The sequence below is a fragment of the Rhincodon typus genome, chromosome 37 (assembly GCF_021869965.1).
Source record: "Rhincodon typus isolate 14 chromosome 37, sRhiTyp1.1, whole genome shotgun sequence".
Classification (NCBI taxonomy): Eukaryota; Metazoa; Chordata; class Chondrichthyes; order Orectolobiformes; family Rhincodontidae; genus Rhincodon; species Rhincodon typus.
Window position 1 is genome coordinate 5,414,953 of NC_063368.1, and position 27,784 is coordinate 5,442,736.

Consider the following 27,784-nt stretch of genomic DNA (forward strand, 5'->3'; position numbering starts at 1 on the left):
AGTGGGTGAGTGGATGGTTGAGAGGGTGAGGGAGTGAGTGGGTGGGTGAGGGAGTGAGAGCTGCAGTTTTGGAGATGCTGCCTCTCAGATGAGACATTAAACCAAGACCTGTCTGCTCTCAGGCGTGTTAGACCAGCTGAAGTCAGACCCCAGAGTGAAATATGGCTTGAAAGACCATACGTTTCATTTTTTCTTTTTGTTTACCATGTGGTCAGTTACTGAACATAGTCACAAGAGGCTGTCAATATACTTTTAACAAATGAACATCAGAGTTTATTGTACAAAAGAACACAAACAATGTTAAACTATACAACAACTATTGGGACAATCTCATTACAAATATCAAACAAAAGTTTTATCCCCTTTACACCGAGAAACAACCTCACAGATTCTTAAACCTCAGAAGCGTGACTGCTATCTCCATGTTAAAGTTTCTTCCTCATCTGGCATAGAGTTGCAATCAGTTTTCATTTGACAAATTCCCGTGCATTCTTTTGATGCTAGTTTCTTTAATGTATCTCTCTGAAACACTGAAAACTAACAGATAACTCAGCTCACTTATACTTAACAAGCGTTCCCCAAACTATGTCTTCAACAGCCTTGTTGGATGTCTTCTCTCTAACACCTCCACAGCTTTGTTTCTCTGGAGCTTTCTTCTCAATGACTTCTGAACAATTCAGGATTCTCCCTCAGTCTAGACTGTTAAAGACAGCACCTCTTCGTCTCTCTGAATAAATGTGTTTCTGGCCCATCTCTCTCTCCCTGAAGTCAGCAAATACCTTAGCAGTTATCACACTGGGACCGTGCTGGTCCAGCTTCTTGGAAATGCTATTGAGAGCTCACTGTTCAAAATTACTTTCTGATCCTTTTATTTAAAAAATAGACAGAGCTTCACAGAGCGGAAGACTAAAATCCATTTATCTTTCACCAGAATCTATGTTCCCAAATAACAATAACACATTAGGAACCTCCATCATTAGTGGATGTAAGTGTCCCTGAGACACTATTTTGAAGAAGAGTAATGGGAGGAAGGGATTATTCTGATGTTCTGGAACCAATGTTCATTCCTCAAGCATCATGACTAAAATCTCAGGTATCTAATCTTTATTGCAGAGATAGTTTTGGGAGTTTGCGTTGTGCAAATTGATTTCAAAAACCACTTCATTATAAATGAAGCGCCTTTTGGTATTCTGAAGATGTGTAGAATGCAAGTATGAACACAATCTCTCTTTATTATTTTATCTTTACTATATTATTATATTGCAGATGGGACTAGTTTAGTTTTGGAAAATGGTCAGCATGGACTAGTTAGACTGAAGGGTCTGTTTCCGTGCTGTATGACTCTATGACATTATAATAATTATTTATTATTCAGCCCTGATAGTCTGGGCATTTAAAATAAAAGTCATTTTTTTATTCTGTCATGAGATGAGGGCATCACTGGCTAGGCCAGCATACTGCCTGTCCCTAGCTGTTCAAATTCCAGTCTCCCAGCCTGCCTCAATCCCCTATAATTTGCCTACCGCCGTAACAGGTCCACAGCGGATGCCATATCCCTAGACCTGCACTCATCCCCGTGACATCTGGACATCAAAGACACCTAAGTCAGACTCCTGCTCATTGATACAGCTCCGCCTTCAGGACCCTAATCCCCTCCAGACTGATCTCAAAACTCCGAGACCTTGGTCTCGGCTCCACCCGCTGCAAATGGATCCTCAGCTTTCTGACCCACAGGCCTCAATCAGTGAGGATAGGTAACTGCACCTCCTCCACAATAACACTCAACACTGGAGCCCCCCAAGGTGTGTCCTCAGCCCCCTACTGTACTCCCTGTACACCTATGACTGTGTAGCCAGATTCCAAAGTTTGCTGACACATCCATGGACTGATATCTAACAACAATGAGTCAGAATACAGAAGGGAGATAGAGGGCTCAATGACATGGTGCAATGTAACAACCTCTCTCTCAATGTCGGCAAAACTAAAGAATTGATCATTGACTTCAGGAATAAAGGAGGAGAACACGCCCCCATCTACATCAATGGAACTGAGGTTGAGAGAGTGAAGAGCATCAAGTTCCTCAGAGTGATGATAACCGACAGCCTGGCCTGGACTTCCCAGGTAGATGCGACAGTCGAGAAGGCACAACAACGCCTCTTCTTCCTCAGGCAGCTCAGGAAATTTGGCATGTCCATAAGGTCCCTCACCATCTTCTACAGATGCACCACTGAAAGCATACTGTCCGGGTGCATAACGGCCTAGTATGGCAACTGCTCTGCTCAGGACCGTAAGAAACTACGGAAGGTGGTGCGCACCGCCCAGACCATCACGGAAGCCAACCTTCCATCCATGGACCCCATTTACACGGCTCACTGCTGCGGAAAGGCTGCCAACATCATCAAAGACCCATGGCACCCTGGTAATGCTCTCCTACAACCCCTTCTGCCAGGCAGAAGATACAGAAGCCTGAACACACGCACGAGCAGGTGTAGAAACAGCTTCTTCTTGGCCGTTATTAAACTGATGAATGAACTCTCTAGCCTCAAATAATGCTGATATTGCTAACGTTGATCTAGCCTAGCACATGCCCTGTGCAATGTAACCTGTATGCCTCTAAGTCTTTTTGATCTGTACATCCTTGTTTACTGTGATCTGCCTGTACTACTCATAAACAAAGCTTTTCACTGTACTTCAGTACACATGACAATAAATAAACCAATTAATCAAAGCAAGTTGTAACATTTTAAGCTGACTTTGGATTCAATCGTTAATCTACCCTTCTACAAGTAACAAATTGAAGTAGTGATTGTATAATGACATAAGTGTGTGAGCATGGAGCTGTTAGACCAAGGGTTTCTTTTCCCTAATGTGCTAACAATTGGCAGCAAAAAGAGAACTTCACATTGGCATAGCACATTTCACATCCTAAGAACAACTCAAAGTGCTTTTCAAGTCGTCATATTACTGTAGATAAGTGAATATTTTGCATATACTTATGCTGCTTTTGGAAGTGAAAGGGTAAATCCTCAGTCAGTCCTAGAGACTGCATTGTTGGGAGTGAGAGTTTGACATAATGTACAGAGCTTGCAGTATGTGTTATTACCTCCCATTAACTACATTTCACTTTTATCAGAGATTTGGTCGCAAGTTCTGTACGTTGTAATTTGTAGCATCTTCTTTGTTTTTTTAAGTAGTAGTTTCCATTAGCCATTTGCTTGGAACACAAATTAAGTCACTTCTGTAGACTGTTTGCTGTCATGCATAGTCTAAACAGCCTTTGAGACCACTTGTTGCATGGCACTGTTGAAATAGACTCCACAGACTTTACTGTGCGCTATTTTTGTAGATTCTGTAGACTGTTTACTGCAATGCTCTGTTTAAACAGATTCTGTAGGCAATTTTTTTTATTCTTTCACAGGATGAAGGTGTCACTGGCCAGGCAGCATTTATTGCCCATCTCTAATTGTCCAGAGAGCAATTAAGAGTCAACCACATTGCTGTGGGTCTGGAGTCAGATGTAGGCCGGACCAGGCAAAGATGGCAGTTTCCTTCCCTAAAGGGCCTTATTGAGCCAGATGGATTTTTTCAATAATCAATAATGGAATCATGGTCAATATTAGACTTTCAGATTCTTTTTTGCTTTTAATTCAAATTCCACCATCTGCTGTGGCAGGATTCAAACCTGCCCAGGTTTGATGTCCCCAGAACATTATCTGGGTGTCTGGATTAACATTCCAGCGATCATACCACTAGGCCATCACCTCCCCAAATCCCCACCACTGCTGCCACCACCTCCAATTCTATAACAACCCTGTGCCACAACCAGGTCCTGTTATGTATTATTTAAGTAGAAAACACAGACTGTTTTCTGTAGTGTGCTGTTTATTTCGATTCTGCAGTCTTTCCTGTTGTACACTATTTAAGTAGAATCTGTAGTCTGTTTGTTACAGTAGTCTGTTTAGATAAATTTTGTAGACTTGCCTGTTGTGCACTATTTAAGTAGATTCTGCACTGTTTGCTGTAGTAGACATGTTGATGACCAATGGGAAGAGGGGTAGCTGGTAAGAAGTAGTCACATGATCACCCTCTTCCAGAGGTGGCAATTCTACATCCTGTCTCTGAAAGAGTCCACGTCAATGTCAATATTGCAGGCTGGATTGGATATTCAGAGGAAGGGATTTCTAATTAAATGCTGTAGATGGTTTGCATTTTTTAAATAAATTCTGTAAACTGCGTGCTGTGATGCACTGTTTAAATAGCATGAAGATTAAAACAGATTCCGTTTGCTGTAAAAATTGATTGATTTATTTATTATCATTGGTATCTTGTTATAGATACAGCAAAAAAAAGTGTCACCGCTCTACGGCACCATCTTAAAACACAGAAAAATAAACCAAAATCTAGAATATAAAGGCAGAAAAATGAAGAAATAAAGGAAGTGTCCAACTTCACAGTTCTTATTAAGTGCTCTGCCATGGTCCATGGGCCTAGTGGCCAGGCACAAGACCCCTTCTCCTCCGCCACTAGAACAAAAGTCACCCACTCTTCGGCACCATCTTGGTTACACACTTGATTACAAAACCAGAATGTGGTAAAAAAACAGAAATAAAGGAAACAAAAAGTCAGAAGGAATGATATACATGCAGATATTAAAGTCTTATTAAAGTCTTATTTCCATGCAGGCACCCAGGCCAAGCCCCAGTCTGGAGTCTCGGGACAAACTGAATGCTTGCTGGCGCTAATGCTACCATCTCCAACTCTACAACAACCCTGTGCCACAACCAGGTCCTGGAACATCCTCAGGCAGGACTCACTTGCAGCGTCCGATCGCTGGGTCCCAGAACATGCTCAGGCATGACCTGTCACCAATGCCTCGCTGAAGCAAAAGATTCTTAAACATTAGGGGAAAAGAAAGAGCAAAAGTAAAAAGAAAAGTAAAGCAGACTGAAGTGAACGAGCTAACACAGTGCTGCTACTCTGCCACCATCTTGAGCAGAATCTTATGCTTATTGTTAAGTCCTGCTCTGCCTCCTCCTCATTGTGCAGTGCATTGACTGACCCAGTGGTTCCAATAGATTTCTCCGTAAATTGGTAGTAAAGGTCCTGAAACTGTGACAAGATAAATGAACTGATGAACATTGGTCACTCTACCAGTCAAGTCCACTTGCTGCTTTTCCAATAGGCCCATGGTGTCTTTTACAGCCGCTCATGGCGTTCGGTTAGGGAATTGAGATTAAGGGAAGAAATTTGGAACAGAGAACACAGTAAATGTGTTTATACCGAGGGCTGTGAGATTGTGAAATTGCTTCACAATAGAGTCGCCACCCTTCCATTATTATCCTCAAGACTCCCATGAATTGAAGCTTAACTTCTTGTGTGCTGCTGTGATTAAAATCCAGGAGAGAATTCCTCAGGGAATTTGTAAAAGTCATCTTTCAACGCCCTTGTTTTATGAGTAAGGAAAATGTCTTTGAAGAGCAGGAAAAGACCAAGAAGCAACAATCATCCAATCATCAAATGAAGAGTCTCTCCGACTACCAAGGGGAGTCCTGGCCACCATTACGATGGACATGTTGATGACCAATGGGAAGAGAGGTAGCTGGTAAGAAGTAGTCACATGATCACCCTTTTCCAGAGGTGGCAATTCTACATCCTGTCTCTGAAAGAGTCCATGTCAATGTCAATGTCAATATTTTAAGCTGGATTGGATGTTCAGAGGTAGGAATTTGGGAACAGGGTGTGTAAATGTGATCTGGATCCTAAATTAGCGAGTGGTGGATGCAAGGATCTATCGACATGGATAATTTCCACAACCAATGCAGTCATTATCCTGGAATTTAAACTTCCAATGCCTGCATACCTGACATCTGAACCCATCCAAAAAAGTCCTCAACTCTGAGTCAGAGACTCCCGCTTTACAGACCGGGACTGTTATCCTGGTTACCTATTACTCTGAATCCTCACTAACCATGAAACTGATCCCACTGCCCCCTGTCACTCACACTAATGCCCCTCCTGAACATCTGACCATCAATCCACCCCAATACCTGCTCCGTCCCTGAACACCTGACACTCCCCCTCCAAAACCTGACTCTCACCCGTTACCTGATTTGGCCAGATATGTAATCAACCACACTCCAGTCCTACCCTCTCCCTGACACCTGCACGATATCCACCCCACACCCACACCCACACCCACACCCCACCAATATATGAACAGACCCAATCTTCTCCCCACCCACACGCCTGGCAGGACTCCTGCCTGCACGGCCCCCTGACCCAACCTGACCTACTCTACCCTGTCTCTGCTTGATGCCCAATCCCCTCACTCCCTCATTTACCTACCACTTTACCGCCTCATCCACTATGCTCTGTCATCCGACTCCCATACTAACCCTTCAACCACTGACCTGCTACACCTTCCTCACTTTCCCACCTGGAATCCTTCCTTTCCACACCGGCCACCCTTCCGCCTTCAACTACCCACCTTTCACCCACTTACTTGGCACCTTATATCCTCACACCTTAGACAGCTGGTGGGGTCTGCGAAGAGAAGGGAGTCTCCTGTCGGTGGTGACAGAAGGAGATGGGTTTAGGCCCAGCGCCTGGTGTGGGAGATCTTTCAATAAAAGTTAAATTGTAGAAATTGACACCGCTGCTGTGAGACCATGCTGGGCCATCGGGATAGGCAAGATGGCACCAAAGAATGGCATCCTGTTTCTGGGCAGCGATGCAGCAAAGGGAGTCGAGACTAGCTGACTGCTTTGTACTGATGATGGGCCCAGCATCAGGCTGGACAAGCCCAGAGCCAGGCTTATAGATAAAGCATTAAGGAAGTACTGTAATGTTGAACTTTTAACTTTATTTTTCTACATTTATACGCTATGTCTGGTTTATTTCTGCTGTTTCATGATGGTGCTGGAGTGTGGCGACATCATACAACACGTTTCACGTAATTTGTAACAAATACACATGACAATAAATAGATAGATCGATTGATCTGAGATGGATCCTGTGTTGCGAGTCAGACTGTCAGTAGGAAGGTTAATGTTTTGTCTGATCTTGGTTGGAAATGGGGTCCCTGAGCCGTGTCAGAAGATTTGGTCCCATCCTAACAACAGCACTGCTGACAACACAACACTGCCTCCATGATATCTCATGTCTGTCTCCTGCTGCATTTCACGTCCTGTGCTCTCCTGAAGTTAGTGACTTCTCTCACAGTGGATCCACTACCTTGTGCCCAACTGGGCTTTGACCCTGGGGAGCAAGCTGGCAGCCAAACCCAATTCTTGGCCTACTGAGTACGGAGATTCTCAGCTCCTGAGCGCGGGGCTCGGTGGCTCACGTGGCAAGTTCTGTCACATCCACATGGCTCCATCGTTATCTTTCCAACTCGGTAACATTTGCTTTTGTTTCGAATTGCCCTGGGGCGTCCTGTTGTGGGAGGCTGGGGCCCTCCTGTGTATCTCTGTGCAAGCTCCATCTTGGGTGGCAGCAGCAGAAGACGAGCCGGGACCCCATCAGTCAATGTTCAGTGTGGGAGGAGGTACATGTCCCACATTGTGTGACCGTCTCTAGCCCAGAGGTGCTGGACGTGGAAGCCGTGGTACTGCTGGCGACAGGAAAGGAGCACATTGCCAGGACTTCAGGGGGGCAATGCCAGATGGCAGTGAGTGGAGGAACGGAGTCGGTAAGATGAACTTTTGAAGCTGTTTCAGTTTTAGTCAGTCAATTTATTCAGTAACCCAAGATGGCACCAGAATGTGTGCGCAAGTGGCAATATTAAATAAATCTAAAAGAAATCTCCTAGTGAGCAAGTGTTGCTGTTCTCTCCATCACCCTCTCTACAAGATGCACTGCACCAACTCACCATGGGTCCTTAGACAGCACTTTCCAAACACACATCCTCCACCACCCAGAAGGACAAGGGCAGCAGATACATGGGGACACTACCACCTACAGGCTCCACTCCAAGGCACTTTTTGGAAATATATCACAGTTCCTTCACTGTCATTGAGCTAAAATCCCAGAACTCCTTCCCTGATGACATCGTGGGTCAATCTACAGCACATGGACCAATGCAGGCAGCTCACCACCACCCTCTCAAAGGGCAACTAGGGACAGGCAAAAGATGCTGGCACAGCCAGTGATGCCCACACCTTGTGAAAGAAAAATAAAACAATTGTGCTCACCTCAACGAATAGCCTTGGCTCCACACTTGCTCAAAGATGGTCAAATCTCGGACTTCTGGTGAAAGATCATGAACCTGAAGCTGGGTCCTCCTTCTCTGTAGACGTTGTTTGACACTGTTTTTCATAGCAACTTTTGTTTTTGTTGCAGGACGTGGTCCAGCGGGAACTAGCTCTCCGGGGCCTTTGGAACGTGCAGACGCAGGCTTAGCTGAGGAGAGCCATGATATAAATAATAATTTACAACAAGGCCACAGGATGGAGGAGTAACGGACCAGTAAGGAGGGGCACATCAAGCAGCTCAGTAACTGAGACCTGAGGCCGTTTGGGGGTGAGGGCTGCTCAGCTGAGGCCCACACCAGGATCAATACTGAGTCTGTGATTCCTGTCCCTGCCTTGAGGGGATTTATGTATGTGAAGATGCTGGGGGTGAGTTGATCAAGTGGCTAAAAAGGCATACAGAATCTTGAGCTTTATAAATTGAGTATGAGGAAGTTACACGTGAAATGTTCATCAAACATTATTTCAGCCACAACTTTCGAGCTCCACAGTTCAGAAACATGTGAAAGCTTTTACAGAGCAGGAAAGGTTTACCAGAATGGTTTTAGACTCCGGCATAAGGGACTCCACTGTCCATGGAGACAGCTGAGAGGAGACTGGATTCAGAATCACGGGAGGTCTGAATAGGGCATAAGAAGAGAAACCGTTCCCATTACTGAGCATTCGGAAATCTGAAAATACTGATTTAACACAATTGGAAAAAAAAAGCTTGAGCCGACATGAGGAAAAATCATCTTTACTCAGCAAGCAAGGAGTTAGGCAGAAACAAAAAACAGAAATTGCCAGAAAAGCTCAGCAGGTCAGGGAGCATCTGCGGAGAGAAGAGTGACTCTGATTTCTCGCCACCGCTGCTGCCAGGCCTGCTGAGTTTTTCCAGCAATTTGTTTTTGTTTCTGATTTACTGCATCTTTTGGTTTTTAAGGGGTTAGACAGATTCAATTGTGGCTTCCAAAGGGAAGTGGCTAGGTACCCAACAAGAGAACATTTAACTACATTATTAGTGCAGAGTACCTCACTGACTCTCCCTTTGAGATAATGCAAAGACTTATCTTTCCTCCACTGGGAAACCCTTATAAACTAATATTTGCGCGCATCGATGGCGCAGTAAACAGCAGTGAAGTAGTTGATGAGGTTATTGTGCTCGTATTGGTTGAAAAATAAATGTTGGCCAGGATCCCACAAGGTCCCCACTCATCTTCAGAAAATAGCCTGCAATTCACTACCATAGCAATACTGGTCCAAACACCACAAGCTAACCCATTGTGCTGCTTGATCCACTGATCGGTGAATTCATCGACGGAATTGTGAGCCAAATAATATTTAACTGAAAACCTTCCCCAGCTGTGGCTAGCTGGAGTTGGGCAAGGGTGACTGAGATCTGATCCAGCTGCTTTTATGTCCAAAGTAAGCTTTGGTTTGAATATTGTTTTTAATTCTTTGATAGCATCATAGGCAAGGCTGCCCACAAACTTAAATCGGCTATATCAGAGGGTAATTAAAAGTCATTCACATTGCTGTGGGTCTGGAATCACATGTAGGCCAGACTAAAGTGAGATTTCCCTCCTTGGAGTGAACCAGTTGAGTTTTTAAACAAGTTAATAATGGTCACCACAACTGAGGCTAATTTCAGATTTATTATCTGATTTAAACTGTCAGCCACCACACTGAGGGATTTAAACCCATGTATTTAGAGCATCAGTCTAGGCCTCTAGATTACTAGTGCAGTAACAGTACCAATATTCCAGCATTTCTCCCTGACACCATTAATGGAACTACTTGCATCTTTAAATAAGATCAAAATTCTATGCACAAACCAAGTGCAGTCTGATCAATACCCAGTATAGTTGTTAACAAGCCTTCCCAACTTTTATATTCCTTCCCCTTGCAACAAAGCCCAAAAGTCCATGCACCTTCCTAATTACTTGCTGTATCTCCAGGCTTTTGAGATTCAGAGTCATATAACAGGAACAGACCCTTCTGTCCAACCAGTACATGCAAAACATAACCTCAAACTAGACTAGTCCCACCTGCTTCTGGCCCATATCCCTCAAAACCTTTCCTATACACTTACATAAGTAAGTGACTTTTAAAATGTCGTAACTGTGCCATATCCAACACTTCCTCATGAGGACACCCAGATTTCCCATGTCACAGCATTCTGCAGTCTCACTTTTTAAATAATAGCCTGTTTTTCTACGCTTCTTGGCAAATCTCTAACATATGCCCAATGACACTGCTTCCTGCAGTGCGCCCCTCCTGTCTTGAAAAAGGTGTTACATTTGTGATTTACAAAGTCCTCAAAAGGGAATGGGAATTCTCACGTTATGATCACTCCTACCTAGGAGAATCTTTTACTGGGGATTCATAACTCAATCCTAACTTAGTACATGCTATTCCTCTTAGAGTTCTCTGCCTGAAGGTTCTTGACAATTATTTGCTGAGCCTTGGCAACGTTCCCTGATTTTTCAGCATAAAGATGGGCAGACCTCGAGTTTATCTCAACTAAAACAGGGATTGAATCCTGTACCGTTTGTGTTAATATGATGTAAAGGGTGAATAGCTACCTGAGCCTCTGCCATTCCACATTAGCAGCCCAAGACACCCTGCTGTTTGATCCCAGAGCATTTTATTAGAGATATATCAGAGGGCAACCATTTGGCACATTATACTAGTGCTAGCACTTTGAAAGAGCTACCCAATTCTCTGCCTCTTTCCCCAATACCTTTATTTCATTTATCCAACTAGTTTTCAGAAATTACTATCGTATAGGCTTCCATCACCATTCCTGGCAATGCATTCCCAATCGCTACATGAAAAAAAGCCCATCTCCACCTTAGCTTCTTTACGCTGTAGTTCTGTATTTTCCAGTTACTGACCCACCTGTTACTGGATGTAACCTGTTTTTAAAATCAAAACCCAATCAATTTCAAGTGCACCTATTAAATTCCACCCCCCACCCCCACCCCAAGCCTTCTCTCTGCTCTAAAGAAAACAATCATTTTTGCTAGTATCTCCATGGAATTGAATCATTCTCAGGCCTGGTACCATTTTAGTGAATTTTGTCTGAAGCATGGGCAAGGATCTCCTTCTGGTCTCCCTGCTACAGGAAGGATGTTGTGAAACTTGAAAGGGTGCAGGAAAGATTTACAAAGGCTGTTGCCAGGGTCGGAGGGTTTGAGCTATAGGGAGAAGCTGAATAGGCTGGAGCTATTTTCCCTTAAGTGTCAGAGGTGGAGAGGGGACCTTTGAGGTTTACAAAATGAGGAGGGGCATGGATACTGTGAATAGCCAAGATCTTTTCCCCAGGGTACAGGAGTCCAAAACTAGAGGGCATAGGTTTAAGGTGAAAGGGGAGAGATTTAAAAGGGACTTGAGGGGCAACTTTTTCACACAGACGGTGGTGTGTGTATGAAATGAGCTGCTAGAGGAAGTGGTGGAGGCTGGTACAATGACAACATTCAAAAAGGCATCTGGATGGGTACATGAATAGGAAGGGTTTAAGAGGGATGTTGGCCAAATGGAATTAATGTAGAATAATTGGTCAGCATGGACAAGTTGGACCAAAGGGTCTAATGAGTGGTGCCCAGAATGTAACATGGCTGAGGTACAACTCCAGTGTTAGTTGATTATGTCATGATTTTGTTCTTTTCAAAGCTCACCTCACAAACCATTAAACCATATAAAACTTCCCCACATTCAAACTTGTCAGGTACAAAAGTTGTGGGCATCATTGGCGAGTCTAGTATCTGTTGCTATCCAGAGTTGTCCTTGAACTCTGTGACTTACTTGGCCATTACAGCAGATAAGAGTCAAACACACTGCCTGGACCTAAAGTAGGCTAGATAGGGTAAAGCCAGCAGATTACAACAAACGACGATGCCAGCATGGTCACCATTGCTGAGACTATCTTTCAAATCCAGATTGAAAAATTGACTTTAATTCCTTCAACTAGGAGTGTAGAATTTGGACTTTACTCCCACAGCATTAACCTGAACCTTTGGTTATGCTGTTCTAGTGACATCATCACTGCACTACTTTTTCAACACAGGATTATTCATTAGGTGGAATGAACTGCTAGAGAAAGTGGTGCATGCAGGTAGTTACAATATTTAAAAGACATTTGGAAAGATTGAGAGGGATGTGTCAGACAAGCGGGACTGGTTCAGTTTGGGGAGCTTGATCAGCATGGACAAGTTGGACCGTACCATCTGTTTCCATGCTGTAGGACTCAAATTCTTTAGGAGTTTGATAATTTATGCAATTAACAAAATATTACAGATTAAACTAACCCAGCTGGCCTCGACCACTTGCTCTGACAGCTCATTTGCTACACACCACCCTGTGAAAAAGTTACTCCAGTCCTTTTTAAATCTTTCCCCTCTCACTTTAAACCTATGGCCTCTACGTTTCCCAACCCAGTGAACCCTCACTGGAGCACCACCTCTGTCAGTACATCCTTCCTTAAAAAGGACAGAGACTAAAAGGTGTACATAGTATTCCAGATGTGCTCTGACCAACAGTCCAGATAACAGAATGACTGTTACTGCTGTACTCCAATCCCCTCATCATAATGGTTAACATACCCTTTAGCAGGGTAATTGGTTCTTGCATGTTATCCTTCAGCTTTCCCTGCAGCTTACTCTGCCTATCAGCCCACAGATTTTCCCCAACAGCCTGGTGATGGTGCAGGGGGTCTAGGATCTCCGCTTGTTTCTTAAATATCTCCAAAGACTCAGACCCTGTCTCCCTGATGCTCACTCAGTTCCTCTGACACTGTCTGCCTTTTGCTGGGGTATGGTTAAAGATTAAAGCGGGTCCACATCATTTCTCTGGGGCAGCCCATCTCTCAAACTCCCACGATTTAAATTTTTTTTTCTTTAGAAGAAAAGGTATACTATTGAAAATGTTTGAGACAGTCAGCAATTCCTACAGTGAGATCTGGCAGTCATTTCCTACTGTGAACCAGTTCCAACTGATGCACAACAGCACCATCCCACAGTGATGGTTTACAGTTTTGGCAACTTACCAAACCATGATAAGACCGGTCACGTCTTCAGAACAGAATCAATAGCATCATTTATCTGAAAGAGCACAGTGTAACTGGAGACCCATTACAAAATGGCCAAGTTAAATTTAAAAAGGCAAAGTCTCATTATTTCCACTGCTGACAATGGCACCCATTCACGATAGAATATTAATTTGTCTTGTGAATGAGGCATTAAACCAAAGTGAAAATGTAAAAGATCCCAAGACATCATTTTGAAAAACAGCAGATACTTTCATGAACAAGATGAGCAGTGTCTGGATCAATATTCATCCCAGGGGTGCCAGAGATTAATTGATCACAATTCCGTTGCTGATGGTGGGAACTGTTTTGGTGCAAGTTTATTGATTACAAGGCACTTTGGAGAATCATGAACTCATGGAAGACCCTATATGAATGCAACATTCATATACACAACCACAGCAATCCTGTAGCATAGGTCTGCCCCCATTGGGTTTCAGATCTTGAAGTATTAAATTTGAAATGGTTTACAAGTTTGCAATAGTATACAAAAATGCTCTGTGATCACAAAAGATAAATGGTGACACTTGATCATTTGGCGAATTTTACATGACAGCACAGATCGAACAACAGACCTCCTCTCGGAGGAAGGAGACACTGCACTACCAGGATCCTGCCAGATAAGGACATACGCTCCAAGTAAAGTGGAAATACTCAGCACAAACTGCCAGGGTTTGATATACATCACAAGTAGTTCTTGAATTGTTTACAATGAATTGGTGTCCATTAAGAATCGAGTCAAAATTTCACCCAAACCCCATCAAATGCCCATAGTAGTCTCAGCCTCTGGAGAAATGTTTCATTAAAGCATTGTGTTACTAAAGCAGAAAAAATTGTAATCAGTCATTGTTCAAACTGCTCTCTCCAGACAGCCAGATAAGGCCAACCTCCAACAGGATGCTTGCCAATAATTCAAGTAGAAAAACTGAATGCCCTTAAAATTTCCACATGAAAATGTAGAACTATAGTTCTCCCTTGTTAAGTTGCCTTGTCTGCTTCAGATTTTCCTCCTAACTGAATCAGAGTTCTGGGAGGTGAAAGAACAGTTTAAACAACGAAAAATCTCAAGCCTACAGTCAAATCACAGAACAGATTTTTTCATTACTAGAGAAATAACAGCTTGGAAGTGAAGTCTGCTTTAAAGAGGCATGTCATTTATCGAAGTCCCTTTTCCCCAGTAAAAACCTCCCCTTAAGACACAGCCTTCATCCCATCTCAAAGGGATCAAATCCTTCTCAAGTGTGGTCTCATGGAGAGAGTTATTGCTTTCGTACATCCCTTTTCTATTTAATGGAAGAAAGAGTTACAAGATTCACCACAGGGTGGAATGTGGATCAGTGGCGGCAGCGAGTCACTTGGTATGAATTGCACTTATTTTGTGGTCTCACTTACACCTCAGCTATCACAACTCCAGGCCATTCCAAGTCAATTTACAGCCAGGTTTAAAAAAAGCTCAGTTTAGTCATTGTATACAAATTTTCTGCTGTTTCCACAGTGGAGGATAATATTCAGATTTAGTAATGTTTTAGTAATGTTGGTTGGTAGGATAAATAGTAGTCAGGACAGCAGATAAGTCCCTTGCTCTTTGAAATACTATTGCAGATGAAGCCTCATTTGGATGTTTCGAATGAAAGATTACCTATCAGTACCATACCCCCTCAGTAATGTATTGAGGCATCACCTTAGATATTTATACCCCTGTTTGAGGAAAATTTTCAAACCACAGCCTGCCAGCTCATGGATCACACAGCTAAGACTGAGGCATAGTGGACTAGACTAGTAACTTGAGGCCCATGCTATTGCTGTGGATACTGGTTCAAATTCTACCATGGCAGCTGGATGAATTTAAAAGTTTGATTATAGATCTGGGAATTAGTGGTCCTTGTGGTGCAGTAGTAGTGGTACTACCTCTGGACCAGGGAACCCAGGTTCAAGTTCCAGCTGCAGAGTGTCATAGCATTTCTGAACAGGCTAATTAGAAAATACCTAGATCTAGAATTGGAAGCTAGGCTTGGTAATGATGGCCACGAAACTCTGGCTTACTAATGTCTTTTAGGGAAGGAAATTTGACCCCCTTAATTGGTCTGACCTACAAGGAATCACAGCAATACAGTTCATTGCCCTCCGAAATGGCCTAGTTGTCACTGAGCTCAAGGACAACTAGGAATGCTGGCTCTACCTGCGACCACATTTCACCAATGGTTAAATAAAACACTAAGCCATTAAAAATACCAAAGATACCTGAAACATGTATCTCTTCAAATTTTTCAGCTTGAACACATCTTCACTTTCAGTAATTTTCTGGCTACTTTTAGATCTATTTAGATTAGCACCTTTTTGGGGCTTGAATTTGGAAGTTATGACCATCAAGAGACATGAATTCAGCCAATCCACTACAGCAAAAAAATCTGAACAGACAAATGAGAATTCATCAGAAACATCTCCTTGATGCATTTCTCAATACTGTTGATGATGGGTTGTTGCAGGTGTAAGACACCAGGCTGACTGAAAACCCCTTAGACATACCATTCCCAAGTCGTGGCAACAAAAGCAGTCAACAGCAAACATTTGAATCAAAACTGGAAATAACTTTGCTCCTTTGCAGCCAACATTCTTTTTGGGAAACAGGCCAGGGTTTTAGAGCCGAAAGTGGCAACAGACTACACTTGCTTGCTTCAGTTGTTGTTGTAAGAAAGATGTTTGCTGGTCCAGTGTTGCCCTTGGCCAATTCTGACATTTTGAACATTGCCCAGCTCTAATTATTCTACCACTGGTAGCTGTGTTTTCAACTACCTTGGCTATAAAATCTGGTATTCTCTCCCTAAAAACTCTTCCTCTCTCCTCCTTTAAGATGCTTTGTAAAACCTACCTTGATGACCATACCTTCGGTTATGGTCCATTTCATTCCTTCAGCAACTCAGTCTTTGATAATGCTAAAAAAGTGTTGAGATGCTTAGCTACATAAAAATACACTATTCATGCAAATTATTATGCACCCAAGTATCTTCTACCCATTTGTCACTAATTACAAAATGAATTGAAAGCAACCAGTGCGTGCATGAAATGAAAGTGTTTCGTTTCATTTGAGGGAGATGCCTGCATCTATCAGGCACCTTCCAAATGTATTGTGGCTAGGACTGGGAAACACCCAAGCTACATATTATGCTGCTCTATGGAACCATATCAGATAGGGGGCAGCATCAAGTTTTAAAACTTCAGTTTTGTTGAAATTTTCACTGGAATACAGCAAGCATAACCTTCCTGCTTAGGCACTAGTTAATTGCTTGAACAAGGTGTCCAATTTAATCTGAAAATTAACAAAAATGTATACACACAAGCAGCTCCAATTTTCATGCTTTTAATACAAACTTAAAAAAGATCCGGAACATTATAAACTATACAGCTCTGACCTCACCTACAACAAATCTGCAAAAAACATTTTAGCATCAAGCAAGTATTGCACAATGTTCCAAAGTAGAAAATTGGGATATTATTCAGTCTACAATAAAGGAATTATTTGCATCCGCTTTCCTTAACAGAAAATAACCATTCCTTTTGAGAAAGTAAAATGTACATAATTTGAAAAAATCCTGCCATCGTTTTGTCTTTTTCTGAAGCATACAATGTCAATATCTCTTGGTTTTCAATTTTTTTGAAAAAATAATTTGTTGCATATGAAATCTGAAATGAAATTACAATGTACATTAGAAATATATACTCTTAACCTTTACAAACATCTTAAATCATTCAAGCAAAAGGAAACCAAAAGGAAGAAAAGGAAACTTAAAGATTTCGATCAGTTAGTGCCAAATCCATTAAAAATAAAAATAAAACCAAGCAGTGTTTTTAATGTTCAAGTAAAGAAAGCTAACATCTGTATAATACATCAATGAAGAACACTTGGGGGGGGGGGGGGGGGGGGGGGGGGAGGGAGTTAAAAAAAAAATAACATTTCAGTTTCTCTCATCCTCCCCCCTCAAACCTCATGAAATAGGGATGCCAAGTAGTTAGTTATTTAGAAACTAGGCTATTACGCATCTCCGAGTTTACACACATCCCCCTCCCTTGAACATTTTATTCTTTTTCAAGTCAGAAAACTCAGTAGACATCATAACTGGTGTAGCACACAGTTTCACTAGCTCCAAGGTGATTACAAACTCACCATCATTGCCACGAGTCAAAGACCTAGTTGTAACAGCACTCGTCAATGGATTTTTCTCTGCCCTCTAGTCATGAAATCTGAGATACAGGTTCCGAAAAAGTGGGGATTATCACATTTGAAAGCTGCAAACATGGAGGTGGGGGGCAGTTGATCACAAACTGCAGTGCTGCTTACCCTCTTAAGCTGCAAGATCTGGTCAGAAGACACCTCAGGTTTACATGTCAAACCTGCCTCCTCTGGGATGGTGAAACAGCTAAGCTGCCATCATCTTAACCCAATTGAAAACCCTTTGCCCCTAGCAAATTAAGGCTGCCTCTTTCTACTCAGCATACAGTGAATTCATGAGGCACCTCACCTACTTCCCAACATTACTCGCCTTTTGCCGGCCCTCCTGGTGTTTACCTGGGTATCACAGCATCCTTCCACATGACAGGAACATGGAGGAACACTGGAGGAGTCTGAATGCTCGTTGAACATGAATATGCAATGTAGAAATTGTTTTCATTTAGAAAGCCAAGAATTCAAAAAGTGTTCCTAGAAGAACTGAACAGCAAAATTTGCAGTGGTCCTTTTCTTTACCCATCACCAATTCTCACTGCAGCTTCTCCAAACCTCCCCTGCCCCCAACATAGCACACCACTCACCTGCAAAGGGTTTAAAAAAAAAAGCAAAGAGTGAACTGTACTTCATGAAAGATAGCAATACAATCTTGTTTATAAAATGCAGAAACCTATGACCAGATTAGTGTTTAATGCAACCCTTGTTTATAAACTTACACAATTGCTAAATAATTGCCACAAGATATAGGTATGGTAGCATTGCTGCTCACATATTGCACTCCAACAGTTCAGGGTGATGAGGCCAGCAAGCCACTTTGCTCTTGCTGGGAGGGCGGGCGGTGGCAGTAGTTGGGGGGAATAGTTTGGAAAGGAGTAAAAGAGAGAATGTAAGAGATGATCAGTGGATACCAACTCCAGTTTGCAATTCCACCAGTATAGGTTTGCTAACTATTAATACTGCTCAGATTGGAACAAGAGAAATGAGGGGAGAAGAAAACCTGGCAACTACAGGGACAGGCTCAGTGCTACCACATCAGCTTAAAAAGGTCCATTAATGCTGCATCTTACACAGTATCATTAGGTAAAGTTACTATAGCAGTGGGTTCAGTCTTAATATGGGTACATTTAACTGCAGTTGTTAAGCTCAGGATGCATCACTTCTTATGGAATTGTTGGGACAGTAATCAAATGGATTAGACCATATTCAATTTACTGATCCATCCTTGATCCCTTTATTCTATCAGTGGACTTATTCTTGTTCATTAAGTGCATATAAAAAGGCTCAATAAATTTAGGACTGTCACTACAGTTCAAGACCATAAAGAACTTTAAAAGAAAGCATGTAGTCTGACCTTTCAGGTTTCTGTGCAGTACCCACAGTGAGTTGTTTTTTTTGAAAAGTGCTTGCTTTCATTTCAGTGTTTAGGGAAAGGATTCCACACTATAGAACACAAGCCAGGTTGAAGCAGCAGAGCCAGTGATGGTTCAGCAATCAATATTCCCAGTAACATTAATGCTAGGACTACTAGCAAGGTTGGCTTGCTTGCCCATAATTGAGCAACAGGGGTGGGGCTGGCACCCTCACTAACTCAGGTCCTGGGTACAGATCATCAGCACAGCAAATTTCACCAGAGGGCCAAGAAAGAGCCAAATGCCAAAGACCGCCATTTCATCAGTAACAGACTGGAATGGTAGGAAATTTCCTCAAAGTAATAAATGAAAGTAACCCCAGGAATGCTAGCACTTGATTCTGGAATACATCAGCAAGTGTCTCATAAGCAAAGATCTAGGAGTCCAAGGTTACCTGCTCTTGTTTCAGAGTGACACAGGTAGTTTAATGTTTCTTACCCCTTACCCCAAAAAGGCTGTAATCCTGCCTGAAATGTAATACAATGGTATAGGTTACAGCCTCTGAAAGAAAATTAACATTGGACCCAACTATTCCTCCCAGTTCAGCAGCACTGTTTGGTTGCGATATAAAAACCTGCACAACTCCCACAGGGGAAGGGGAAATAAATCAGAGAAGACATTTCTGTTATCTCTAATAGCCTCTAGTACAGCAATACTAGAAAAAGGTCTGAGCAGATTGCTACCTTTGCCAAAAGAGTAGTTTGCAATAAGTGATTTAAAGAACAGCAAGCTGAATGAACCTGGCTCAGGCCTACGAGTCTCTCTCCCAACTTCCCTGCTTCAGTAACATCAGAATGTAGCGTGAAAAACTGGCTTGCAAATACCAAAGTCCAACTCAGAACTTCACCCACCTTAAAACAATTTACTGCAGCTGTTCTAGACATGTTCTCTAAATTTAAAGTGAATCCTTTTGTTTGAAATAAGCTGCTTAGCAGTTTAGTCAGTTGTTTAGGAGGGGTTACAACAAGCAGTCAAGAGCTATTTTGAGGTCCAGAATATTCTTAGTGAATGGAGCACGCCTAGTACCTCTCAGGTTGTAAACAGTTCAAGGTCTCCTGCTTAGATTCACAATACATTTATAAATATTTGCTGTTATGCCAAAGCCCATATTTTTTCCCCATTAGGATCAACTAATCAACTATTCTAACAAAAAACTTTTAATTACAACTGCAGCAAAAATTTAGTCAGCAATGCTCCAAAGCATTGGGGTAAAATATTTAGCAAACTGATCTCATTGCTGCTCATTTCTGGAACTGATGAACCAAGCTGGTCACCCTGGACAATTTAAATATTGCTTGTGTTTCAAGGACAATGCTTGAACTTTAAGTATTCTTTGTTGCTGTAAATTGTAAGAAGGTAGTAAACACTGCTGAACATGTGGTAATGTTTTAACAGTGACTGAACAAGCATTATGATCTTACAATACAGGAACACAAAGGGTTCTGGATAGAATGCTGTATACAGCACATGCAGCTACAGTTGCCTCTGGAGTTCCCTCAACATTCACTACAAAAACAGGTGTGGCAAGTCCCCACCCCTGACATTCCCCAACCTCCCCACAGCAACACCATGTGACACTTCAGTTACAGAATTAGCTGTGACCTAGTTGAAGTGCTGCTGAGAGGTTTGTGAAATCCAGGCTGTAGCAAGCCATCACAACAGACAGTTGAAATGCCCTAACTGGCAAATTCAGGACAAACCTTCTGAAGGGGGTCAGTTTCTTGGGAGTTGTGCATATGACCGAAGGACATTCGACTGCAATGTTTGCAACAAGGACTGCAAACTCACTTGAACTCAACTTTTCCAGTGGAGTGTTGGGTTCAGACCATATGCAAAACAATGACCCCAGACATTTTCCGCTATTCCTTATAGGCTGAAGGAACAGGGGTCCTTGGATTGTCATTTAAATTAGACAGAAGAATGAGAACATAACTTAAGTAGGTAGTCAATACTGGATTTGAAAAACTGAAGGTGGGAAACAGGAATGCTCCAGCAGTGCAGCACCTCAAATAGCCAATGTACAGGACATAACATTTATTTAAAAAAGGTGCTGACAACTGGGAAGGGAGGATGGTAAGAAGATACAATTCTAATTTGGTCACTCTCATCCTTCCTAGGATTAGATCCCACTCATGCGTTGGACACGGACATATGGTGTGAACCTGGTACATCATCATAAACAGCTGAACACAGTAAGAACTAGTTGAGAGGCAGGGCTTTTCAATGGAAAACATGGCTCATGCACCCAATTCCTGACCAGCTTCAGATAAAGTATCACAAAACACACTCCCTGGTTCCAGTTACTCAAATCCAGTGCAGTCTTTGATCTTTTCTCATTTGCCATTTCAGTCGTATCTCAGTTGAGGTGAATGTCTCGGAGCACCCACAACAGAAATTCTTCCTGAGGTTTGGTACTTTCCCCTCACTAGCCAAACATTTGACTCTTTTGGAGGGGGTGGTGACTGATCCATAGACCAAGTGAAGCATCATTCTCTTCACAAGTAGGAAGAGGAACAAACAGCATAGCTCAAATAGCCCAACTGGAAAATGAGAAAGGAGTTTTTTTTTTTTTTTAAAAAAAAAACAAAGTACCCCAAAAGTTCACCAATATCTAGGATGCAAACAAACACCCCATAAAAATCTCTGAAACAGCTTCTTCTGGCACAATAGTTGTTAAGTGCTCACTTCATCAAACTTGCAGCATATTGACATAGAAGGTTCTCAGTAAGATGCAAAGTACTGTAGATCTTCAACGTAGAACTTTAAACCAGCTAGCACAATGCAGTGAAGTATTTTGTCCAAATAGCAGGATCCACAGTACATGCCACAGCTTCACAAGATTTTTTTTGCTAGTTGCCATTGTACAGTAGTAATCCAAATGAGGAGATTAGCATGGACGAAGAACTTCAAAGCCCTTTAACACCAAGATGACCGGTTCTGCTGCAGTTCAGAGCGAGGTGTTCTTTTTGACAACACTTGGAGTTTTAAAAGGAGGGGGAGTGAGGGCAAACAGGAGCAATGTCAAGACTCATTGGACAACCAGTTTGAACCAGTTAAGACATACACTAATTGCATTAAATGCTATTTGGCAGAATTCTGCTTCACCATGAACCTGCCAAACTTAATTGTCAGCCATGGCTTCCCATCCTGTAGCACTATAGCAATAATTTGAAAAAGGGAAATAGTGTGTTCTCCTAACAACCCTGATACAGCTGTTACTACAGTGCAAACTCAAATACAGAAATATTGGCACAGATGTGAGGTAATGCCCCAAATCTAACTACTGCGAAAAATGGATAAGACTGCCAGTTACAAATAGTGACTTTATTTTACTCAAATTTGGAGTATTCCAATATTTCAGTCATCCACTTTTCCTTTAAGAGGAACTTTGGTGCCCTGTTCCGCCCTCCCTCCCAAGTTTGGGGAGGGTGGAATATAGAATTTGACAGGAAAACAAGTTACTATAACTCTAAAACCCACAACTTCCCTATGGATTGTACAGATGTGACGAACAAATTTCAAAAAAATTTGAAAACTTAGGAGATGGTGAACACTGTTTAGAGACTGCAAGTGGGGTTTAGAGGTTAAATGTTAAACTGTTCCCGAAGTGCTCTTCAACTTTAATCTTAGTGTTGGCCTTCTTTGAGTTCTATGTATAGAAAGGATTCTTCACTACATATTTTAGTTAGCCAAGACAACTGGCTGAAATGGCTGGTTAGGATACTGCATGGTGTTCAAGTTCAAGTCAAGTCCTTCGACAAATGGGGCCTTCTCACCCAAGTTGTTGTTATTGTAGATTGGTGGCACCTCAAAGGCATTAGGGAACGGAGCTGGGCCGGAGGATGACTGGTTTTCATTCCCGAAGTACAAGCTCAACGAGCCAGGGTAGACAAATTCCTTGGCATTTGGAGAAAGGGAGGATGGCGGCATCTGGTTGCTTCCAAGGACCAGTGAGTGCATTGATGTGGACAACCCCTTCTGCTTCATCAAACCATTGGTGGGAGAGCGAGCCATTCTCCGGCCTCCAGTTTTCATCTTGGTGGACCCAAATTTGGTGGCAGCAAAGGCTGCAGTGGTGAAAGTGATTGGCTGAGTTGACCTTGGGATGAAGGTGGGGCTTACAGAATTCCCAAAAGAAGGAGAAGGGGAATTAGACAAAGAGTTGCCCTGGTCAGTGATGGGTGTGAAAACCTGGGCCTCTGGGTTAAAGCTGCTCTTTATCTCCTTGTCCAATTCTGCACTATTTTCATTGTCATCCATGTAGAGGACCTTCACAGCTCCTTTCTCACCAATCTGATAGGATACCTCAAAAGGATCAATCCAGAGGCTCAACTCTTGAGGAACATTAGCCCGAATATCTTCAATATCCAACCCACTCCTCTTTGTGGCCTGCTCAACGATGGGGTCCACAGTTTCTCCAATATGGACACACCTGTAACCAGATCCTTTCAGGGGCTTTTCTGGGTACCAGTGGCCCTCATATTTCTGCTTTAGCAACCGCTCCAGCTCCTCCCCAAAGAGGTCTGCACGTCGCCGGGGTAATTTGTTATACAGGTAGGAGATAATGAAATTTAAAGCCACCTTGATCTCCAAATGCATTCTTGATAATATGGCGACCAGGCAAGGCAGTGCAGAAATAGCTTCAAATCTTCACACAACCCCTATACAAAAAAGGGAAAAGCAGCAGTTAGTTCATAAATACTCATACTGTGAATTCTGTTTGCAACTGTTAAACTTCAACAAACTAGTGATTCGGTCAGACTCGCATCCAACCTCAACTCCCAGCCAGGGCACCAGACCAAGTTAAAAATGATGAACGGCAAGTCTATACGTGGGAGATAGAAAATTATGTTGCCCAACTCATTAAATTAGTCACTGGATAACAGAGCAGATCGCTGTCACCATTTCTACCAAGTCTACCCATTGTGCACAACATTTGGAGGGCTAAAGATAGAGGACAGTTACAAAGTTAACAACAGAAAAACAAAGCAGCTGACAGGTACATGAAATATACATTTCTGCACATAGCTGCTGTGGGGAAACTTTAATGGGTGTTCAAACTGCGAAAGGGTTTGCTAGATTAAAGGCGGCAAATGTGTTTCTGGGGCAGCAAAATTGGTTACTCTAGGACATAAAGCAACTGGGAAATGAACCAGAGGTGAAATGAGATTGGTGTTTCATGCAGCAAGAGATGATCTAGGATGCACCTTAATTGGGAAAGGGGGGTTAAAATAAGGGTAGGAGTGTGGGACTAATTGGATGGCTGTCAAAGAGTCTGCACTGTGAGGGGGGGGGGTTGGAGGAATAGCTGACTTCTGCACTGTGTGCTCCTCTAATCCAATCACTGAAGTTATGCAAGGCACTTAAATCACATCAAATTGGCTTCACCACAGCGACAGGCTTGTAATCGCCAATATTTTGCCCTCCTGCTGGGAAGTTCAAAGTGTTTTTTCTGGACTCATTTCTAGTTTGGACAAATTGTACTCCTGGTCATTTAAGTGGTGAAGACATACAATTCAGAAATACAGTTGTATCAAAACACCTGGCAACTGCTAGTGACAGCTCCGCCTAATCAGGAGGCAACACAGTCCTACAGTATGGAAACTGACCCTTTGGTCCAAACAGTCCATGCCAAACAATCCCAAGCTAAAATAGTCCTGACTGCCTGCTCCTATCCTTAAGCAATATTACATTCTCAGAGGGCAAAGTGGAAGCTGAATACTTTGATGCAGAAGGAAAAACAAATTCCTTTGGGGTAAATGATCAAAAAGCTGCTTGTGCCTCTCACAGCAGTGTACTTGGAGAGAGTTGCAAAATTTCAGGGAACAGGCCAAGGCCTTCCTTTCCCAGTTGGAGCAACTTCATTTAAATTCCATATCACATTGATTTATACAGGAACTCATTCAGATTTCAAATATCATCTGCAGAAACTATTCTTAGTCCAAGTGATCAAGTTACCCTCAGCAAATGATTAAGAAAGTAAATTATAAGTTGCATCTTTTTCTTGCAATAGACAGGAGTGGATGGTTACAAAATCTAGGAAGTAAGCTTGCAAAATCTCAGTCGTTTTGCTGTTGCCGGATTGCTGCAGCTGCACACGATAATTTAGGAACTCCCTGCTCAACAAGAAATGCATTTTCCTAATCCAAGCATTACAGATGTTGTGGACTGCAACTGTTTTGCTGCAAGTAATACTTCAATAGGACGATTCAATTACTGGAACATTGAAAAGGTGTTTAAGGTGACATAGTATGGCATTCACCATCTCACTTATACATGTCACTCAATATGGATGATAAGTACGTTTGCCATGTTCCAAAATGCCTCTGCTGAGAGAAGTTGTACCAAGTCTGCTTGCACCTTCCAAGTCCATCTGACTGATGGACGGTTCTTCAGCCCACAGCATCCAGCTTCAAGTAACTTGATTAATTAATGCATGTTGCCAAGTAAGGCAACATGCAATGAGAGATAAGAAGGTGTAAAGCTGGATGAACACAGGCCAGGCAGCAGAGGAGCAGGAAAGCTGACATTTCAGGTCTGGACCTTTCTTCAGAAATAGGGGAGGGGGAGGGGAGGAGGCGATGATGGAAGGTGGATAGAGCAGATAGGTGGAGAGAAGACAGACAGGTCAAGGGAAGTGGGGATTGAGCCAATAAAAGGTGAGTGTTGGTGGGGAGTTGGGATGGGGGTTGGTCAGTCAAGGGAAGGCAGACAGGTCAAGGAGGCAGGGATGGGGCTGGTAGGTAGGTGGTGGGGATGGGGGTTGGTCGTTGGTCAGTGAGGTGGGAGGACCAGATAGGTGGGAGAAAAGACGGACAGATCAAGGAGGCGGGGACAAGCTGGGCTGGTTTTGGGATGAGGTCGGGGGTGGGGAGATTTTGAAGTTTGAGAAGTCCACATTGAGACCATTGGGCTGCAGGGTTCCCAAGCAAAATAGGAGATGCTGTTCCTGCAGCCTTTGGGTGGCTTCGTTGTGGCACTGGAGGTGGCCCAGGTTGGACATGTCGTCCAAGGAGTGGGAGGGGGAGCTGAAGTGGTTTGCGACTGGGAGGTGTTATCGTTTGTCACAAACCAAGCGCAGGTGCTCCACAAAGCGGTCTCCAAGCCTCCGCTTGGTTTCCCCGATGTAGAGGCGGCCATATCGGGAACAGCGGATGCAATATACCACATTAGCAGATGTGCAGGTAAACATCTGTTTAATGTGGAAGGTTTTCTTGGGGCCTGGGATGGGGATGCGGTGTGGGGGTAGGTGGTGTAGGGGCAGGTGTAGCACTTCCTGCGGTTGCAGGGAAAAGTGGAGGAGAGTGTGGAGTGGATAAGGGAGTCATGGAGAGAGCAGTCCCTCCGGAAGGCAGATAAGGGTGGGGAGGGAAAAAATGTCTTTGGTAGTGGGGTCAGATTGCAGGTGGCGGAAGTGTCGGAGGATGATGCTTTGAATCCAGAGGTTGATGGGGTGGTACGGGAGGACGAGGCGGATTGTGTCTTCGTTGTTATTGCGGGAAATGAGAGAGAGATGCAGTCGAGGGCATTTTTGACCACTATGGAGGGGAAATTGCGGTCCTTGAAAAAACAAGCACATCTGGGACGTCCAGGAGTGGAATGCCTCATCTTGGGAGCAGATGCGGCGGAGGCAAAGGAATTGGGACAGGGGATGGCATTCTTGCAGGAAGGTGGTAGAGAGGAGGTGTATTCTAAGTAGCTGTGGGAGTCGGTAAGCTTGAAATAGATGTGGGTTTTCAGGTGGTTGCCAGAGATGGAAACAGAGGGGTCCAGGTGAACTTAAGGTTGGGGTGGAAGGTGTTCGTAAAGTGGATGAACTGTTCAAGCTCCTTGTGGGAGCACGAGGCAGCACTGATACAACGGAGGAAGAGGTGGGGGATGGGGCCAGCGTAGCTGCATAAGAGGGACTGTTCCACGTACCCTACAAAGAGACGGGCATAGCTTGGGGCCATGCGGGTACCCATGGCCACCCCTTTTGCTCCTCCCACCTCACTGACCAACCCCCACCCCCTACCTATCAGCCTCACCCTCACCTCTGACCTGTTTGTCTTCCCTCGACTGACCAACCCCCATCCCAACTCCCCACCTACACTCACCTTTACTGGCTCCGTCCCCGCCTCCTTGACCTGTGTCTCCTCTCCACCTATCTGCTCCTTTATCCAACTTCCATCATTGCCCCCTCCCGTCGATTTATTTCAGAGTCCCCTTCCCCCGTTTCTGAGGGAGGGTCCAGACCCGAAACGTCAGCTTTCCTGCTCCTCTGATGCTGCCTGGCCTGCTGTGTTCATCCAGCTCTACACCTGGTTATCTCAGATTCTCCAGCATCTACAAGTTGAGATAGTAGGAACTGCTGTGGTTCTTTTTCCTGTCCTCCTCCACACATTTCTAACTTGAGAAGCTTTGGCAAGAAAATCTGGGTGCTCATACCAAGTTTATAAAGCTCTATCCTGGTATAGCACCAGGAGAGATAGGAACCAGGGCAGTCAACACACGATAGCACGAGGAAAGGATTGTAAAGGATGATGAAAATTAGAAACATTACAAGAACTGTACAGCAATGCAACGTGATTGCATTTCTTTCAACTACAAGCATTCAGGCAATTCTGAGCTTGGTCATCACATTTTAAGGCTTTACCCAAAAATCTTGAAAGTGTGTTTCAGCTTGCCACTGCAGCCCCCTCAAATATGGAGTTAGATATAGTTCTTAATGCTAAAGGGATCAAAGGATATGGGGAGAAAGCCAGTACAGGGGCCTGAGTTGGATGATGAGCCAGCATACTGAATGGCAGAGCTGGCTCAAAAAAGGGCCAAATGGCTTACTCTGGCTCCTGTTTTCCCT

At 43.3% G+C, this 27,784-nt stretch overlaps 1 protein-coding gene across 4 annotated transcripts in view; it reads right to left on the reverse strand.

Annotated features, from left to right (window-relative positions):
* Window positions 1-16,656: 16,656 nt before the first annotated feature.
* Window positions 16,657-27,784, reverse strand: part of LOC109932061 (protein Tob2) — a 32,381-nt gene continuing 21,253 nt past the window's right edge. For all 4 annotated transcript variants that reach the window (XM_020531310.2, XM_048617439.1, XM_048617438.1 and 1 more), the window contains one exon: window positions 16,657-23,606. In XM_020531310.2, coding sequence (XP_020386899.1) covers window positions 22,627-23,544 — 918 coding nt within the window. In that variant the 5' untranslated portion in view covers window positions 23,545-23,606 and the 3' untranslated portion in view covers window positions 16,657-22,626. The remainder of the gene's footprint in view (window positions 23,607-27,784) is intronic.